Here is an 18,020-nt window from a genome sequence, read left to right on the forward strand (position 1 = left end):
GTTGTTCACAATGCAGCGCTCAGCCGGTACTCGGACGACACCGAAGAGTCTTGAGCAAACGTTCTTCTTCCACGCACCGAGATATGGCGCGCTGATGCTCAGCCGATTATGACGACGTCATGACAACGCAGTGGTACGTTTCCGTTGCGAATAACGCTAAAGAGAGGCCTTCTTCTGCGTGCACTAAAGCACAGAGCGATTGCCTCTCGAACAAAACCAAATATAACGAATGTGTATAATGTACATGAAAGATCAAACCCTAAACGTCAAATTTCGCCGTTCAACTCGGTGTAAACACCGGAACTTAAGTCACACCCACGCGCGCCTCACTCAGGTGACGTGCTCACATGTGACGAATTCGACGCGTCTACCGGTTCCGTCACTGTAAAATGGATTCGCGAACATTCGCGTAGCGCTCCAAAATACCTTAGCAATATATCTCAGGCAGGTGTGGTTGTTTGGAGCGAGATTCAGTGTTTGAGATGAGGCGTCGCGGTGGATTTTCCGACGACGAGGCCTATGGCAGCGACTATGGCCACCAGGCCATCGACCAGTGCAAGCTGCTGGAAGAAGCGCTCTTCTACGTCAAGGAACACGCGTACTTTATGCGTCAGGCACTGGTGTGTTACGGTTTTTACGTCCTGTCTACTTCGGTGATGTGCAACTGTGACCTACATTCGTGCCTCGGTGTACGATATGCTTGTTTTAGACTTCCAAAGGCGACATGAGCCCCTTTTGCGTCGTCTACGTGTGTTTGGCTGTCTGTTCCTGGGTGCGGAGTTGGACTTTTTTGCTATGCATAAGTGGCAGCTGTCGCGTGCGTTGAAACCGTTGATATCGTCTTTTACGTTTATACGTGTAACAACGTGAATCTTGCCGTTCGGAACTTGTTTTGAGTGGTCATTCTGTACCGTTGATGCATTTTACGATGATGCTAACGTTCGGCATCCTTCGAACATCAACGATTTATGTGGTCTGTCGATGGAGTGGGTTATCTGAGAGAACAGTGGTTGACGACGTGTTTGTATGCTACGTTTTTTGTGCCATCGAACCGCTGAAATGACCCGCTTTAACACTTGCTCAGGATGCAAACGACATCGGCGAGGCACTGAAGAGAGGCATCAATGTGATCAGCGAACTACGCACGTCCAGTCTCACGCCTACCAACTACTATGAACTCTACATGAAGGTGTTCAACGAGCTGCAAGCGCTCTCCGAGTTCATGGGCAACGAGTCCAAGCGCGGCATGAAGCTCAACCAGCTTTACGAAACGGTGCAGCAAAGCGCCTTCATTATACCGCGGCTGTACCTGCTCATTATGGCCGCATCGCACTGCATCAAGGGTGGTGTGGCTTCCGCCAAGAGCATCCTAGATGACGTCACGGAGCTCTGCCGCGGGGTGCAGCATCCCGTAAGGGGATTGTTTCTGCGCTACTTCCTTATACAGCTATGCAAGGACAAGCTGCCTGATTCGGACCCAACGAACAGCAAAGGCACTTTGGAATCCTTTGAATTTCTGATGGGCAACTTCAAGGAGTCAGTCAGGCTCTGGGTCAGGCTAAACAGAGGCTGCACCAGCTGCGTGGACCAAAATTGGTGGGACAAGCAGCGGCTTGAGCTGGGGTTGCTCGTGGGCGCCAACTTGGTCCGTATGGCACAAATGGAATCGCTGAATTGCGAATTCTACACCGAAACTGCCCTTCCCAGTATTCTGGAAGAGATCGCAGCAGTCAGCGATGTTTCGGCAAAGAAGTACCTTCTCGACTGCCTGATCCAGGCGTTTTCGGACGAGTACCACCTGAAATCGCTGCCGAAGCTTCTTAAGGTTATTGTGAGTTCGATATCGTCCAACGAGTGTATCAACGTGCTCACTAACCTTATGAACAGGCTGTCACAGTACTTCAAGTCCGCTGATCTAAGCGGCGATGCTGTTAGCACCGGCGATGTGTTTGAGGTGTTTCACAAATACCTGAGCTCGGTTGACCTCCAAAACGGAATCAGTCTCAAGGGTTTCTTAGATTTGCAGGCCAGCTTCGTGGAGTTCACCACGACCGTGTACCCCGGTATCATAGAGCACGTCGAGGTCATTCTCAACCACGTGGTGAACGTGCTGCAGATATGTGACACTGAGAATATGCGGGTAGAGGGCGATGCGTGTGCAAGCATCATCACGCTGATCACGCTCCCACTTAGGTCATTAGGCCTGCGTTCGCTTGAGATGAAACACAATGACCCGCTCGTCGGCTTCCTACCGGCACACATGCAGAGGGACGTCGCCAGGGCGATGGTCGAGGCCATGATAGAGTCCAACCTCACCATTGACAGTTGTGACGCTTTCGAGATCACAAGCCGTTTCCTGCTCCCATTTTTCGCTTCGCCTAATTCGCATGAAGAGGCGCATAAACTCAGGGACGACCAGCAGTACGTCTCAAAGCTGATACAGATCGTGCAGTCCTACGACGCGACGCAACAATTTGGCATGTACCAAGCTCTGCTTGAACGCATGGTAAGAAGCGGGCCAATGTTCTACCGTCACAGCTTGCCAACGTTGGTCCTGAGATCTCTGGAGCTGGCGTTCAGACCCTTTGAGCTGTCTGGCGAAAGCACGCCTACCAATCGCGCCATGGACGTCGAGGAATCCGCTGCCCTGGCGATGCGGATATTCAAGTTCGTCAGCGACATGATACGTATGCTACAGCCATTGATACCGGAGAAGGCTCTCAAGTTGGCGATCTTGGCCGCGATATCGGTTAACGAGCTATGCGAGCTGCTCCGCTTGGATATGCACGACAGTGCCAACTACGAGCGTTTCGGAATGGCGTGCTACAACTTTATCGCAACAGCCTGTGTCATCTACGAGGAGGAGGTTATTTTATCGCAGCGGCAGCACCAATGTTTGCTCTACCTCGTGTCGGCGTTCTCCTCAAAGATCACCGTGCTTAACGCCGAACACTATGGCTCCATGTCCATGCGCCTCGCGAAGTATTCCCTTGGCCTGCTCAAATTAGAGCACCAATGCGCCGCGCTGGCGCACGTGGCAGCAGCCTTTGCGAGATGCGATGACAGCTCCAAGGTCACCTGGGCGCTGCAGAGATCGCTTGCGGTGGTTATGCAGCACCAATTCACCCCCGAAGATCAGATACGCGCTGCTTTGTCACCTGTTCGCAGGGTCGCTCTACAACTACAATCGCAGTTCGACGTGGTTGACCTCGTGGAGGCCATTGACAGGTATTGACTGAGTGTAAGTTGAGGCCTGATGTAGACAAGCCATTATAAACAGAGAAACAAAAAAGTCAGTGTTTATCTCACGTTCGGTGTTCGGTGAGCGTGGGATGAAGGTATTGAGAACCTCGGCGATAATACTTTTGTACTATTCATTTCCCTTCTCATTTCGTATATTGCAAATGGCGTTTCGTTAACTATTTGATTTCGTATGACAAACATTTCGCGAATCAGTGTTACTAGAGGCGCACTATAAAAAACACTGTTGGTGTATCTACATAGTGTCAACAGAAAACACAACAATAACAAGTCCATTTACAAACAGAATACACGTTGATAACAGGCAATACCACCTAACGAAATGAATACGCCTCTTACAGCGGTGCTCCAGCGACGGCCTGGGCGAAGACTCAGAGTGGCCGTGCTAACGCAGCGCGCGTGAAGTTGGCAACTTACACTGGCATTGCGTTGGGGTGCCCCTTTCTGCTGCCCTCGGGGATGGCATTGAGCCACCAATAAAACCTGAGCAGCGCGCGCAGAAACACGCCGGGGAATGCCAGCGATATCAGCACGAGCCATATCAACACCTCCACAACTGTGAAAGGCTCCATCCTCACTCGGAATTCGCGGAAGGCAACGGCACGTCACGCCGCGTTGCTGCGCATCTCACGGCTGCGGGATTCCAGACTCCCAGTTCCCAGAATATAACTCAGCGATATCACCTGGCTACTGCGTCGCAGTATGCGCCCATACTGCAGTTCGGAATGGCCGCCAGGAGCTTATGCAAGACCCCATGTGTGCCGTCGAGATTCCGTCTCAATATCGCAGCAGCAACCCTCCTCAGACACGTGACTTAACTGCCCGCAATATCGACCTAATTATGCATTGAATAATTGGCGAAAGACTGCTAAATGTGCGCTATTTAATGCATTGCCGTCGTATGCCCGCAGGCTTGAAGGGTGTGTCGGCGGCCTAAGGGGAGCGATCCGCCGCAAGCTAGCAATCCACATTCATATGGGTCAGCACTAGCAATATCATAATGAGACACGTATAATCTGAGTGTCTGCATACCGTCAGCACCTGGTGGAATCCCGTGGAATCTCGCAGCTAAGCCGCCTCCCTACCGGACGAAGGTGAACTGCTTAGCTCACGGCGTACATCGCACATCGGCATACCGGGATTCCCAATAAATGATGCAGGCTGCGTAAATCCTTAAATGTATCTGCTTAATACTACAGCCGAAACTTAATACTACAGCCAAAACTTGTACTACCAAATATTGTTCTACCGTTGTGAAATCGCCTAGCTTTATCTAGGAGCTAGCCCGTATTCACGTGGTGGCAAACAAGGGACGGATATATACAGCAACAGGGGCGTAGGTGTGCTCCATCAGGTAATCTGCAATGTCTAAGGCGTTTCGTGAATCTGTGCGTAACAGCATTTCAAGTAGGTTGCGTAGTGTTTGGTTGTTAATATGCGTCAGGCGTCGGAAGTGCCGTGAAGTCTAAGTTCGGCGCTGCTATTTTGTCGAAATATGGGTGGAAGGAGTAGGTGTTGTTGTAGTCAGGCTGACGGTGCGCAGGGGTGAGGGTCTCGGTAAGAACCGCGATGGCATTGTGGATCCTGTGAAGTTGCGAGCCGCTAAACACAACGAAGGCGTAGGTCGCAGCTATGTTATGTCGAGCATGTGCAGTTGGGTAGGAAGGATTCCGACCAGTGGCACAACTGGTGGGACGAGCTGTACAACGAAATGGCCAGCAAGTCAACCAAGGTCACCTCTGTAACGTCCACAGTAACGGATAAGGGAAGCAACACTGAAAATGGTGAAAGTGATTATTCGCATAGTGGCGACGACGAGTCGGCGGTAGACGCCAGCAGCTCGGAGCTTTCCTCGGATGGCGAAACGAGCTCCGACATCAGCTCTGAATCGAGCTCATCCGACGAGTCCAATCGCAGCGACGGAGCGCAACTACAGCATCATTCGTATAATAGCGATATATACCGCAAGCACAAGATGATTAGAGTACGGCAGGATGTTGAGACTGTGGGTGGAGGTGATTGCGGCGACGCTGTTGCAAATCGCCGTAGCGACTCAGATCAGGAATACGCTGTGGAAGCTAATGAGGGAGGACATAGCAGCGACTCGTCTACAAGCGACTCTGGCGTATGTTCACGGACTAGAAGCTCTGGCCGCCGCATTACCCCTGTCGACGTTTTGTCGGGAAGCGATTCGGAAGCACCATCAGCTCCGAAGATTTCAAGCATCGGCAATGGAAATGCAGAAAATGTCAAACGCCAGCCGCGACACAAGCGCCTCATTGCCTCACACGACAACAATGCAGCAGACTCAACAGCAGTGGCGGAGAAACGGACTAGTCAGGGACGCGAAACTGACGAGCGCAAGAAGTCACATCGGCGTAAGCGCCAGAAACAGAGCTCAAACAACGCCTAAACGTCAATATAATGATTACTGATTGTACACCTGTTTCGGTGTTTATACGTGTAATACTGTACAGAGGTTCTGTGCGAGAAGCACGTGATATGCTCATGCACCTTCAACGTGAATTACGGTGCTGCATCTAAAATCTTCCTGTGTAACAAATCTCCCAAATCCACCCTTTGGTGACGATTCAGGTTGCATATCGTCCACGTATTGGTACGGCTCCATAATATCAACGAACCTGGGAGTTCAAACACCCATGTTTATCAAAAGCATCCAATGCTATATTGTCATCCTTCGCATGATATTTTCTCATGCCGTTTGCCAGTGTATAACACGGGCATTTGTTACCAATGCTGCATTGTATTAACGGGTACTTCGTCCGAATTGTTATCCTAAAATCCTTCAGCGGAATCCGCGGAAAATGATAGCGGAGCGCACGACTTGGAACATGATCTTAACGGAGATTTGATTTTGCCGTGTACTCTTTTATGCTGAAGTCGTGAATGGACATCCCGCTCTCCATATCGGAAGAGAAACACGAGGCGAAAAAGTCACGAACATTGTGTAACGGCCATATCCTATGAACAATCATAATAGACAGAAAGAAAGTGAGTTGAAAAACAAAATAAAAGAATTTCCAAACAACCACTTGCGTGATCCCTTTTCCTTCACTCATTTTCCTCACATCTTCCGCTCAATTGAGTTAATCTCGTGTAAAAAACGACGGCCATGGCGCAAGGAAGGTTGAGCGTGGAGCTGATCATTGCGATATCCTGGGCGGTGAGCGACACCGCTCTATTACTTCATTTTAATTGAATTCGGTATGTAAATCCATGTGGCGCAAAATTTGTCGACCACTGAGATGATCGTCGTTGCGGGATACCCCGCCAACAGCATCACTGCGCCAGCACAACTTCCGGCAGGCGTAGATAGAAACTCGGGTATTCTACATAATATAAATATGAAATATGTTGTGGCACAGCACGTAATCCCATGTTCCTCCAGCGGTGGCGAGAAGCTCCGGTGACTGCCCTGCGCAGGAAGCATTAAGAAAGCCACCATGTGACTTGGCTACGCGATAAATAACAAGCACATATGTGTTGCAGTAGTACTTGTGCTGTGACTAGCATCAGAATATTGCAACATGTGCGTTATCTCTCAAGCAATCTCGGCATACATCGGCGTATCGTCGAGCACTGGCCTTCATGGTTCTACTGTTACATTTACATGTTATGATGCATTATATCCAATCAGCTAACCAACAACGTGCTCCATCGCGTGAGATTGAACACCTCACCGATGTGAGCTTCGATAGTAACCAGGCAATGAACAGGACGGGCTCGTTCACCCATCTGTTGTTTCCTGCGTAACCGGTCGGTGCGGAGATATGTTATCAGACGCCAGTGGAACGTATACGCTGTAAAGCGCCATGATTACATAACAATGCTGCAAATGGCGATTCCAACGTTGAAGCAATGTGGAGAGATGGTGTGGAGGGTATCAGTCCACAAACATTATTGTAGGCGTTATGTACTATTGGCGTAGCACAAATATGAAAAGCGGTGAAGCGCAAAACTGTGGGATGCCATGGAAGGCGCCAGATAACCCTGCTACATTGAAGTTACTTTGTTTCTAATATGTTAACATTCTACGTCCACTTGGGGAAGCTACAACACGCCTTCCTACGGGGCCTCGGAGGGGCGATGAAAATCTGGGTACTCGTGGATTCCGCCTAGCAATCCGAAACATCGCTCTTCTACTGTAATTATCCGGGTATTATGTAAATTGATGTCGTATTGTATGAATCACTTTTCGCGCTTTATCGGGATACAGCGATCACATTACGATGATGGCTACTATTATTACGAGCAGGGGAGCTCAAACTACAGCCTTGCGCATATTTCTATGTTTACTACATGGAGTACCACATTTTATGCATTTACTAACGCAATTCCCGTTAGCATATTATTCTAGACGGATGCACATGCCGCATCCACATTCGTCTCCTTTTGGCTTGTCGCACTTGACTAATTTGCCGTATTTTACCTTCCCGTGGCCTTTGTAATCCCCTCCACTTCTGCCGATGACGTAGCCGTCGCAGGACCCTTGTGCGCATTTGTCACCACACAAAGGACAGCACCGACATCACGCCTTTGCATCGTCATCCACAGCTACAACGATAGCGTACACGTGACGGCGCCTTTGTACACCTCGTGTTGCATCGTTTACAATTTCTTTTATTACAATGCTTTGGATCGCTCTCATTAAAAATTCACCTTACAACCGCAACGCTGCCTCGGTTCGCTTTCTTAATTCCCCGGTATCTTCTGCTCTCCCTGCGTCAGCTTCATAACCGCATCATTACCGTTTTATACCGATTTCCCCAAGCAACGCATAGCGTCACTTAACGGTGAATGGAACGTGGGATGTACGTTTAATGCTGTGACGAGGTAGAGGTTTCAGGTGGCCATGGCCTTGCACGTGAATTATGGCCTACACTGACGGACATTTTGCGATTACGTGCCGACATACAATTCAATATGACCAGAAAGACAACTCATTGTACGTATGCTGCGTAGACGCCCCAACGGATAACTTCTACATCAGTTCTCCGAAGTCCTGATGTACCATTTCCCAGGCCACATATATGGTGCCACGTTAATAGTAGAACTGTGCCGATTGCAGAAGATAGCGCTTCAAGCGGCTCTTCGCAATGGCCTCCAAATTCCTTTTGATCATCACAATGTTGTGGTAATCCTGCAGACACGTTAGGTCCGGTAAAGGTGCATACGCGGCAGAGCCGCTGGCCTAGGCCGATCACGCGTTTAACCAAAATACAATAACCATACATAGCTTATTGTGCCTATATCGTACCTTTGCCAGACCACGAAGCTTATAATATGCGAATATGAGTAAGAACAGAAGTGTAAAAACAAGCGTTGACCTGCGGGTGATATGCTTCTGCCTCTCGGAATTCATGGAGACCATAAAACTACAACCAACCTTCCACTCTATAACATATATCTACGGAACAAAAGACAACCGTATACCATACAATGCAACGTCATTCAGGTAACTCACGATGCGTAGAATACGTTAGGTTCCGTGAACACCCTGGAAAGCAGTATTGTCCAAATATCGTTCACTTTTCTCTGCTTAAAATCTGACCACGTTTTCGCAACAGCTGCTATCGACATGGTTGGACACTGAAGAAGTAAAATTAAGTGTGCCTCGTCAGGCCAGGGCCTAATCAGGGCGCAACCTCCCAGTCAGCGATCAGTACAAATACACGGAAAGAGCCGTATTTTTGCTGGGAAGTCGAGAGTTACAGAATCATCGGTGCGTAAGGCACAACTAATCACGGTGCGAGACGCGCCATAGTCACGACATCGCGGTGCATTAAAACACAAATACCGCTATAGGCACGTACTCCACGGACCCAAAGACGCTTGGAAAGAGTAGAGTGAATTGAAGTGAAGCGGGAAAATAGTCGCATACGTGACTCGGTGTGACACACGGTGCTCGACACACATTAACATGTGGTCCCCGGCGCGCGTTGGCTCCTCGCAAAATCCACAATCGATTTTCTATAGTCGCGTGTAATAAAAACAGTGCCGACTACTCGGGGATTCCGTTGCGCCATATCACCCGTTGTGTCGTGTTTTGTCTTTCCGTAAATGGAATCTCCAGTACCGGTGTGACTTCCTCAACTGTCCGGCGTCAAAATACGGAACTCCCGGAGAATTTTAGAATTTAGGCGTTTCCCGTTCGGCTGGTGATTGCCTTCGGCGCAAAAGGCTTCGGACATGGGTGTGGCAGCACTTTGACCGTGCTTGGGTGGGGCCTGCATTGACTTCAAGCAGTGGCGGGGGATGGTTATTACCTATAATATTTTACTGTTTTTATTTGGATACGTACGCTTTTTAAAGGAACACCCCTAACGCTACAAGTACAACGCGGAATCCGTCATCTTGTTCTCTACGCATTTAGGCTGCAAGGTCTCGTCTCTTTATGCCACGCTGAGGATTTGGAGAGCGGGTGAAAACTTGTTTTCCGATCAGTACATCTGGGAATCTCGTGCCTTGGCGCATGAGATAGTCTAAGCTGTAGGTACCACTGCGAATCGCGATTGCCGCGTTAAGGGCCGTGGCGGATAAGAGCCGCCGTTTCGGGCCCTGCTGGCGCTCTAGGCCGTTCCATTCGTCACACCGGGGGCGTGCCTACTGCCTGACAACGCAACTAGGGTTCTGAGGTGCTCCACCATGTGCGCGAGTGACGCAACGCATGACCCTTCGCTCCGCTGGGCGGACGAACTGGACAACTCGGATTCCGACCTCGACGGCGCCCTTGAGGTTACTGTGAAACCAACGCACCTGAAGGAGCCGTCGATAAAGGCCCGTCAGTGGAGCGCGCCGGCGCCGGAGCGCCAGCCGAAGGTCGTGGAGTGCCACCGTGCTGACTTCCTCGCCGATGACCTGGGAGACTCGCGCGACGGCTTCAATCGCAGGATGTCGCGAAATCAGAAAAAGGGTAACGGACGTAAGGACAGATTTGAGAGCGAGTCCCACGAGGATTTCAGCTGGCGGTGCTCGTCGGGCTCGCTTCGGGGCAGCGGAAGCAACTCGTTTCCCATGAATTCCAAGAGAGATGGTAAGTGGGTATCCCCAAATCGGCGTTAACTCGTACTAATTTGTGCAAAAGCTGCCTAATTGCGCTGCGGTGGTTGACGTTTTTCGTCGTGTCTCTTAACACGCCGTCACGTGGTGCCTGGATGTCTAACTTCATGAGGTGGAATGTGCATTCACAGTAAGTTCATTTTGTCGCAGATGACCGCGGTTTCTACAATATGAACCACCGGCGCAAGGAGGAAAACAGCTCCGCATGGTAGACGCCTTCGGCATCACTTGGGCACTGCCGGCCACCTGCCGGCCACACATCGCATTTTTCGTCATTCCGCAGTGGATTTTACCCCCGGTTTGTAAATCTTCTCGAGGAGGCGGAATGTGTCGAAGTCTACGTCGAACGTCGAGTAGAGCATCGCGTCCGCATAGACGCTCATCTGTTTTAATGAGACATTGATCACTGCAGCATTTTTTTTCTTTTGCCGGATATCACCCACCATAGGTCACTATGTCGAGCGTGTTGGAGAAGTGCGTCGGCATGGAATACCGGCGTACGGTTCCGACAGCTTTCGAAAGCGAGACGCACTGGGCAACGAATTCCTTGGCCACCTGTTGGATGTGGGTGTCGGTGTACCCCAGCATGTTGGCGATGCAGAGCCAGCTGGCGAGTCCGCGCATGTATACAACGGCGAGGGCGATGGTGTCAGTGGTCTGCGGTGGTGATGAGGTTTCGTGCCATTAGCTAACCTTGTGCGGCACCTTGGGGCGGAAACCCCAGAATCCGCCCAGCAGGAACTCCAGCCAGCCGCTGCACGCGGTACACGCGTCCGAGTCGCGGTTTAGGTCGATTCGCAGGTCTTTGGTGTTCTCGTGCTTGCTGGTCAATGCAACTATATGGCCCTCCGCCTCCACGAGGCACTCCATGAATGATTCGACGTAAGACGAAAACAGTCGCCCGCTCGACTCGATGAGCATGCGGAATACCACTGCGTCCACCTGGTAGCGTCGGCGCTTCACCTCAATCCCGCTTGCGGAGGCCTGCGGAATGCCTACGAAGGGCACCATGGGGCATCGTCGCGGATCGTCTGGGAAGGACACGTGCATGGCGTTGCCGTTCGACTCGTATTTGTTTCTCACGCCGTCTAGAGTCATGCTGACTCCACGAGAGTAATTCAAGAATGCGCGCGCCAGCACAAGCTCGTCGTTGTAGCTCATTGAGCCGTGCGATGGGAACTCCTCCACTCCGTTTGCGATAATCTGGTCCTGCGGGCTTTTACACGCCGGTTAGGGACATTGACGGCGCAAACGCCGAATACGGGTATTACAAAACGCTCATCGAACACTCAAGATCGGCGGGGATCCAAGGGCATCGGTGGCCGAGAGTTTCGTCTGCATTTTTTTTACCAGACTTCGACCTGGCGGCGGCGGTATCCCGGCCCCCAAATAACCCGTATGGACATGCCCAAAATGGCAAATAGTAGTTACACACCTTAATATGTGTATCCCGATTTCCCACCAGCACGAACACGATAGCACGACTACATGAATTGGGGGCGCCGCCGTGCGGGCGCCCCCCTATGTGCGCATGAAGCACAACCAACCATGTGGGAGAGCTGTCGGTTCAGGTACTCGTAGAACGCGTCGGTCAGTGCGATCGTCCACGTCGCCGCGGAAAGAATGCAGACGCATTCCACCCTGATGGCTGTGTCCATTAACATCCGCGAACTCACCCATAAAAGTTACCGGTGTACGCCCTGATGCCGGGAAATACGGTCATAGCTGTATCCAACACACCGGAGATGTTCCAGTCCGGCGTCGGAGCTAAGTGCGCATATTCCCAGACGGTAGCGCACACCCGTGCGACGATGCCGATCACGACGGCGACCGCGTACGACGCTGCCACATGGAATATGCTGAGCGTGACGAACGTCCGAATGTGTGGAGCCGCTATGCATTCCTTGTCCAGCGACCGCATCACATCCAGCCGTTGCCGGCGGACCCGCAGCTGGTAGAGCACCCTGGCGACGATGGCAACGCATCAGCATGAACTTACGCGACGCATACTACAGTTACCAGGTACAGCCCGGAGATGTAGACTCGGAAAACAACGTTCGCGATCACGGCGATGCACAAGATGGTGATTACGACGTTCAGCAACCCGAGGACCTCGGTGTAAACGCCAGTTTTAGTGGATGCTGCATATCCATTAGAAGCGCTTATTAAGAGCACGAATTTGCCGCACTACGCGTAGTATCAACGCTTAAAACTAGGCAGATCAACAATATTCGAGATTTATGCACAGAACGATTGTTATCCGTGGATCCACCCATACACAGACTCGAGCGTTAACACAAACGCACACCGACCGTTACATCACCCGTTATATAGCAACTTCAAAGCGTACGTACCTCTGAAAGACGCCTGGCGCGCCATGAACATGGCGAGCAGCGCCAAATACGACGACAACGCTGCAGCGCATGGTCGGTATATGGCCAGCAACCCCGACTCTGAAAAGGTTGCAAACGGATTCCTCCAAAATACCTGTGTATACGCTCGAGTAGAAGGCTTTCGAGGCGTAGGTGACGCAGAGCTTGGCCAGGATGACCGACAGGACGAGCGCCGTGTGGTATTTAAGAAGGTTCGTTATGGAGCGCAGCGAGGATCTCCATCTCAGCTCCTGCCAGCGTATCGCGATACCCATGTCGTCGTAAGACAGCGATGGAATTGCGGTGTGCGCGCATACGCCAGCCTCGCGTGCCTTCCACACTGGGGTGGCCGCGGCTACGGATTAGCGCCCCAAAGGCTAATTAAACACCAGTTTACAAATGTATAGTGGCCCGCAGGGTGATGTGTCAGGCATGAAGGCGCATCCATACTTGCGCGTTTCACTTGTCGGCAGGGCGCTCGGCAGCTCCGTCTCCCAGGCGAGCGACGTGCGAAGCTGATCCGTCAACGACTGCGCGTCTATAGGCTCGCTACGCAGTTCCGGTATGGAAGCCAGCACGGTGTGTACGATCAGTTCGTTCTCCATGGGATCCAGCGAATGGCTGCAGTAGACAATGGTGCCCCCGGGCTTCAGTAGCTTGGCAGCGCAGTTCAAGGCGCCGAGCGCCCTCGCCGAGCTGGCCTTAAGGCCTCGCTTGCTCCAGGTGTTGGGGTCGGCGGTGTCCGCCGACTGCGGCACTCGCACGAAGATGCGATCGAACAACCCGTACCGCCTTATTTTCTGGTGATCGGCGTGGTGGTGTACTGTCTGGACGCTCGCCGCGTCCAACAGCCGCTTCGGCAAATACTTTTTCAAAATGTCCTCCGTTGTCTGGTGAACGCTTCGCCGGGTCTCCCCGCACACCAGCAGCGATGTCTCGGCATAGCGCTGCTTGGCCTCCCTCGCCTGGTTAATGAGCTCCACCATCTCGAGCGTGCTGCGTCCTTCTCCAGAGATACCCGTGTGCGATTCGCCCTGGCTGAACATAAGGGACGCAAAGATGAGGCTGTGGCCTCCGCCGTGTGCGAACATGTCAAACACCCTGTCGCCAGGCGCCACTCCGAGGCAGTGGCACGCGAAGCAGAGCCCGACGTCCATGTAATAAACACAGTCTTCCGCCTTGACTACGAAGTTATTTGCGTTGAAGATCGCCTTCTTGGCGTACAGAGTCAACTCCGAGGGGCTGGGGTCGGACTTCGTCCTGCTGTCGAAAGTCCGCTGTTCGTAGCAGAAGGGGAGGACGGTCCTACGGTAGTAGCTGCTTCCCTGCAGGTCTTCCACCGAAACCTCCGGGGCGCTGCACTGATCAAGCTCCGATTGGTCGGGTATCTGCTCGAAGAAGGGCGGAATCACGGCAACGGCCGTCGGCGCGCGCCGAAGGCACCGCGACAGCGCTGCCCAGCGCTTGCCGTAGAGGTCGGCGTAGTGGCTGTCGAAGGCCGAGGTATACATCGTTGCCACACTTGATTTAGTTTGCCTCGGAAACAACTATTTGCTGGCGCGAAAAGTGGAAGATAGACCACGTCACTGATACTATTAACTGCTCAGCGCTCTCCACCCGGCGGCGCGGTCACGTTGGGGCCAGACAATCCACATCGTCGCAGCACATTTTTTGATTGCCTAAGATGGCATGTGTAACCTATGTAATGTGACGTCCGTTATCCTCGGCCGCCTGTAGGACGAGCGTGCCGCCGCAATGTCGGAGCAGCAGCCCGGGTGCCCGGAGGGCGCCCCTTCATCGCATATCGCAAGCCCCGAGGCGGCAGATGAGCGCCACAATGTAACGACGGTGTCGCTGGGCGAACTATCGGCCTTCAGCCGCTATAACGCCGCCCACCGACCTTTGCGGCGGAATCGGGGAAACAACCAACAGCAAACGGATCCAACACTGGCACCTGGCGATGCAGCAGGTGATTGTGAACCGCATTCGCCTGAAAATGATGAAAAATCTGCAACTTCGGCAACCGCTGGGGACGAATATCAGCCAGGCTCCCAGGCTGCCTCTGCAGACGGTACCTTCGCAAACACGATACTGGACCCAAACGTCGACATCGCATCCGTCGCTGCTAGCAGTTACACCAGTGGCGCGGAAGCTCTGTCGGTGCATAAATCGGCCCTGCCCGTTCGCGCCAAGGATACGCTGAAGCGTACGGCGGCATGCCGCCAGGACTGGCGTGCCAATGCGGTTTCGACTGTCGTGAAAGACCCCATCGTGCCTTACCAGGACGTGCTGGAGCGGATCAGGGCCAACTACAAGCTGAAAGAGCTGAAGGAGGAGGACTACGTCGGCTGCCTGGAGACGATCATCGAGCGCGACTACTTTCCCGACGTCGTGAAACTTCGCATGACGAACGTGCTGCTGGAAGCAGAGGCCAGGGGCGACACCGCCACGGCCGCAGTTGTCAGGAAGAGGCTGGAAGAACACGAAAGCGGCCAGGAAATGAACGTCAACCTCAAAACGCTCGGCAACGAAAGCGTCTCCATCAACATCGGCAAGGGCGGGCTGAAACTCGACCAGTTCAGCCGCATCTTCACCTCCGAGGACAACCGGAGCTTCGGCAGGCTGATGGAGCAAACCATCATCCGCAACAACGCCCGGAGCCGTTGGATGGAGGAGGGCGAAAAGAAACACAACCTGGCCCTTGCCGACACCCAGCAGAAAACCAACCTCGGCATCCCGGACTCTAACGTGCTCTCCAACAGGGCCGTCAGCCGCAACGCGCTGTTCTTCAACCAGAGCGAAGGCAGGACCGCCGAGAAGTCGCAAGCTCCGCTCATCCGCAGCGCCAACACCTACATGCCGCCCGACTACGAGGTGCGCCTGGCCGAGCTCGATTCGAAGCAGAAGGCCCGGCGCCTGGAGAAGGTGAAGGACACCTATCACGGAAAGGTGAACGACCTCATCACGCAGTTCGGCTTCCGTGAGTGCAAGGAGCTGGTGGACCACGAGCAGATGTCCAAGTTCAATTTCGTGCACACGCCGCTCACCGCGCCGGGCGACCCGCATGAATACGCGGTGCCCAAGCCCATTCCGCGGGAGGAACTCGCCGAGCAACTGCGCAAAAAGTACAACTCGACATCGGCCCGGACCCCGATGTCCAAGACGCCAAGCTGCCGTACCCCGCTGCTTGTGCAGCGTCTCATCGAGAAACACAACCGCGGCGCCGACATGCAGTTGCGGGAGTCGTACAGCAGCTCCAAGCGCTCCAGGGGTTCCGTGCGCAGCAGCGTCTTCCTAAAGAACTAGTGCCGTCGCCCAGCTCTCGGCGGAATGCACCGTTTCGTACACTTTTCGTACGTCACACGTACATATTAATGCGTCTACAATTCTATTGAGTCGCCCGTGGCGTGCTTAAGACAATTGTTACCCTCTTTTTGCTGCAAGTGACAGTTTAGAATTGAAAACATCTGCGTTTTGGAGTGCGCCGGCGCAACGCGCGTCGACTGGGATCGACACACAAGCACGTGCAGTTCCTAATATACACGGCACTGTGCTTGCACAGGTCACTTGATGACCTGCCTCTGGAAGGCGCGCGCCCCTTCCTCCTCGTAATCCGCCTTCGTGACCCAGAGCTCCTTGTACGTGTTGCGGACTTCAGGTGCGCCCAGGAAGCAGGCGCCCTTCCAGCTGAGCAAGTGCTGGTCGCGTGAAGTGTAAACGGCGATGCACTGCCTGGTTCCCGGCTGTGCCATGTTCTGCAGCTCGAACTTGAGGCGCTCGTGCAGATTCTCGAACTGCGAGCTGGCGCCACACAGGTATATATTCTCCATGAGCAGCCTGCGCTGTGTCAATCCCGAGTTCTGGATCGACTCCCAGACCAGGTTGGCGAGGCCCACGTGGTTCAATCCCATAATCTTGGGGTTGAAGAGCGCTTCACAGACGTAGAAGCGCTCGACAGAGATGTTTATAGTGTTCGTTTCGCCATCCCTGAGCGTCTGTCCGTCGGGGAGCACGTATTCCTGTTCTAGTTCAGCCACCTTGTTTTCGTCCGTGCGGGGGTCGAGGGAGCAGAAGCACAGCTGCTCCTTCATCCTGCGGCAGGTGGCGAAGTCCTCCCTGGAGGTCATGGGGTACCCCAACTCGCACAGGAGCCGCTGCATGTACATGGTCAGCTCCATGCCGCCGAAGTCCTCGCGGCGGATCGCGCTCTTCTGGAGGTGGCCCTCCTCCATGGGGACCACCTGCACCATCCCGTCGCCGATGTCCACCACTATACCCGACGTCTTGCCGGCACCGTACATCGCCAGCAGCCCGGATATCGACATGTGTATATCGTCCACGCCCAGCTGCTCCAGGAAAATTTCCCCCGTCTTCTGGTGGTGTTCTGGCGAGCAGAGAACGGGCTCCGTCAGCAGCACGGAGTTCCCCTGTGACGTCATTCCCAGGGCGTCAAACGTGTGTTTCCACAGCCCGATTGCCGCATCGTAATCGTAAATGTGCCCGTGGTCCACTATCGGCGTGATGGACATGTAGCCCATCTGCTTCATGCAATCGTTGCCGTACAGTCGCTCGTCGGGCAGTTCATTCTTGTACTTCTTCTTCACCTCTCCATACACGCTTTGCTCATGCACCTGAGGCTCGCTCTGGTCGCTGAGTCCCGCTTTCAGGTACAGCGACCCAGTGTCAATGATAACGCACGGAAGTGTCGACATCCTTGCGAGTTTATCTTCTGCCGCGCCCTCCCGATGAATATCTGCGTTAAATGATCCAGCTGATCTCACATTAACTATATATAACGCCTTAGGACGTTGAGATCGCTACGCTAACACTCTTGAAAGATGTATAACATGACAACGGGTACCGACCCAGCAGTAATGGTCCAGTACATTTAGGATAACTGAGACTGTTCACAACGCCGAAACCGCTTAAAACCCAGCCAACCATCTCGGAATTAACAACGCAACTATCGGATTCGCCAACCGAACGATGGAAGGCGCATAAACCGAAGGAAGAGCTGAGACTTATACAGTCACAAACTGTCACACAATTTGACCGCATATACCGCATATACTCACGAACCACTTCAAAGATAATTTCGACGTACCTGCTGTAAAATATGAGGGTCTACGACGGTCCGGGGGAAGCTCCTAACACAGAAGGTTACATACAGGAACGATCATCGTCCGTGACCGCATCCCTCGACGACAGAAAGTGCCACAACGCCACATAAAATAGCGCCATGTGACACTGCGTCAACATTCACTGTGATTGACCGCGCCATCGGCGACGTTGCCTCTGCTGTGTGGC

The 18,020-nt window shown here is 52.9% G+C and overlaps 9 protein-coding genes across 9 annotated transcripts; 4 read left to right on the forward strand and 5 right to left on the reverse strand.

Moving 5' to 3' along the window:
* Positions 1-482: 482 nt before the first annotated feature.
* BBBOND_0107340 (vacuolar protein sorting-associated protein 35, putative) lies at positions 483-3,235 on the forward strand (the record flags this gene model as incomplete). The annotated part of the gene is made up of 2 exons (XM_012911157.1): positions 483-620; positions 1,085-3,235. The coding sequence occupies 2 exons, from the start codon at positions 483-485 to the stop codon at positions 3,233-3,235; spliced, it is 2,289 nt and encodes a 762-aa protein (XP_012766611.1).
* A 1,390-nt stretch (positions 3,236-4,625) lies between these two features.
* BBBOND_0107350 (PIN2-INTERACTING PROTEIN X1 domain containing protein, putative) lies at positions 4,626-5,674 on the forward strand (the record flags this gene model as incomplete). The annotated part of the gene is given in 4 exon segments (XM_012911158.1): positions 4,626-4,668; positions 4,706-4,769; positions 4,805-4,880; positions 4,892-5,674. 4 exon segments carry the CDS (start codon positions 4,626-4,628, stop codon positions 5,672-5,674), a joined length of 966 nt encoding a protein of 321 aa, XP_012766612.1.
* A 2,649-nt stretch (positions 5,675-8,323) lies between these two features.
* On the reverse strand, positions 8,324-8,862 carry BBBOND_0107351 (hypothetical protein, conserved; the record flags this gene model as incomplete). Its single annotated transcript, XM_012911159.1, has 3 exons — positions 8,324-8,422; positions 8,540-8,609; positions 8,747-8,862. 3 exons carry the CDS (start codon positions 8,860-8,862, stop codon positions 8,324-8,326), a joined length of 285 nt encoding a protein of 94 aa, XP_012766613.1.
* A 1,065-nt stretch (positions 8,863-9,927) lies between these two features.
* On the forward strand, positions 9,928-10,553 carry BBBOND_0107352 (hypothetical protein, conserved; the record flags this gene model as incomplete). The annotated part of the gene is made up of 2 exons (XM_012911160.1): positions 9,928-10,315; positions 10,492-10,553. The coding sequence occupies 2 exons, from the start codon at positions 9,928-9,930 to the stop codon at positions 10,551-10,553; spliced, it is 450 nt and encodes a 149-aa protein (XP_012766614.1).
* Positions 10,554-10,613: 60 nt separating this feature from the next.
* On the reverse strand, positions 10,614-11,502 carry BBBOND_0107353 (hypothetical protein, conserved; the record flags this gene model as incomplete). The annotated part of the gene is made up of 3 exons (XM_012911161.1): positions 10,614-10,747; positions 10,785-10,998; positions 11,035-11,502. 3 exons carry the CDS (start codon positions 11,500-11,502, stop codon positions 10,614-10,616), a joined length of 816 nt encoding a protein of 271 aa, XP_012766615.1.
* A 323-nt stretch (positions 11,503-11,825) lies between these two features.
* Positions 11,826-12,988, reverse strand: BBBOND_0107354 (hypothetical protein, conserved; the record flags this gene model as incomplete). The annotated part of the gene is made up of 5 exons (XM_012911162.1): positions 11,826-11,982; positions 12,018-12,305; positions 12,341-12,482; positions 12,696-12,794; positions 12,829-12,988. 5 exons carry the CDS (start codon positions 12,986-12,988, stop codon positions 11,826-11,828), a joined length of 846 nt encoding a protein of 281 aa, XP_012766616.1.
* Positions 12,989-13,090: 102 nt separating this feature from the next.
* On the reverse strand, positions 13,091-14,224 carry BBBOND_0107355 (hypothetical protein, conserved; the record flags this gene model as incomplete). The annotated part of the gene is made up of 1 exon (XM_012911163.1): positions 13,091-14,224. One exon carries the CDS (start codon positions 14,222-14,224, stop codon positions 13,091-13,093), a length of 1,134 nt encoding a protein of 377 aa, XP_012766617.1.
* Positions 14,225-14,468: 244 nt separating this feature from the next.
* BBBOND_0107356 (hypothetical protein, conserved) lies at positions 14,469-16,019 on the forward strand (the record flags this gene model as incomplete). The annotated part of the gene is made up of 1 exon (XM_012911164.1): positions 14,469-16,019. The coding sequence occupies one exon, from the start codon at positions 14,469-14,471 to the stop codon at positions 16,017-16,019; it is 1,551 nt and encodes a 516-aa protein (XP_012766618.1).
* Positions 16,020-16,276: 257 nt separating this feature from the next.
* Positions 16,277-17,425, reverse strand: BBBOND_0107357 (hypothetical protein, conserved; the record flags this gene model as incomplete). The annotated part of the gene is made up of 1 exon (XM_012911165.1): positions 16,277-17,425. One exon carries the CDS (start codon positions 17,423-17,425, stop codon positions 16,277-16,279), a length of 1,149 nt encoding a protein of 382 aa, XP_012766619.1.
* Between the last annotated feature and the right edge of the window lie 595 nt (positions 17,426-18,020).

This window comes from Babesia bigemina (genome assembly GCF_000981445.1).
Source record: "Babesia bigemina genome assembly Bbig001, chromosome : I".
In the NCBI taxonomy this organism is placed as follows: Eukaryota; Apicomplexa; class Aconoidasida; order Piroplasmida; family Babesiidae; genus Babesia; species Babesia bigemina.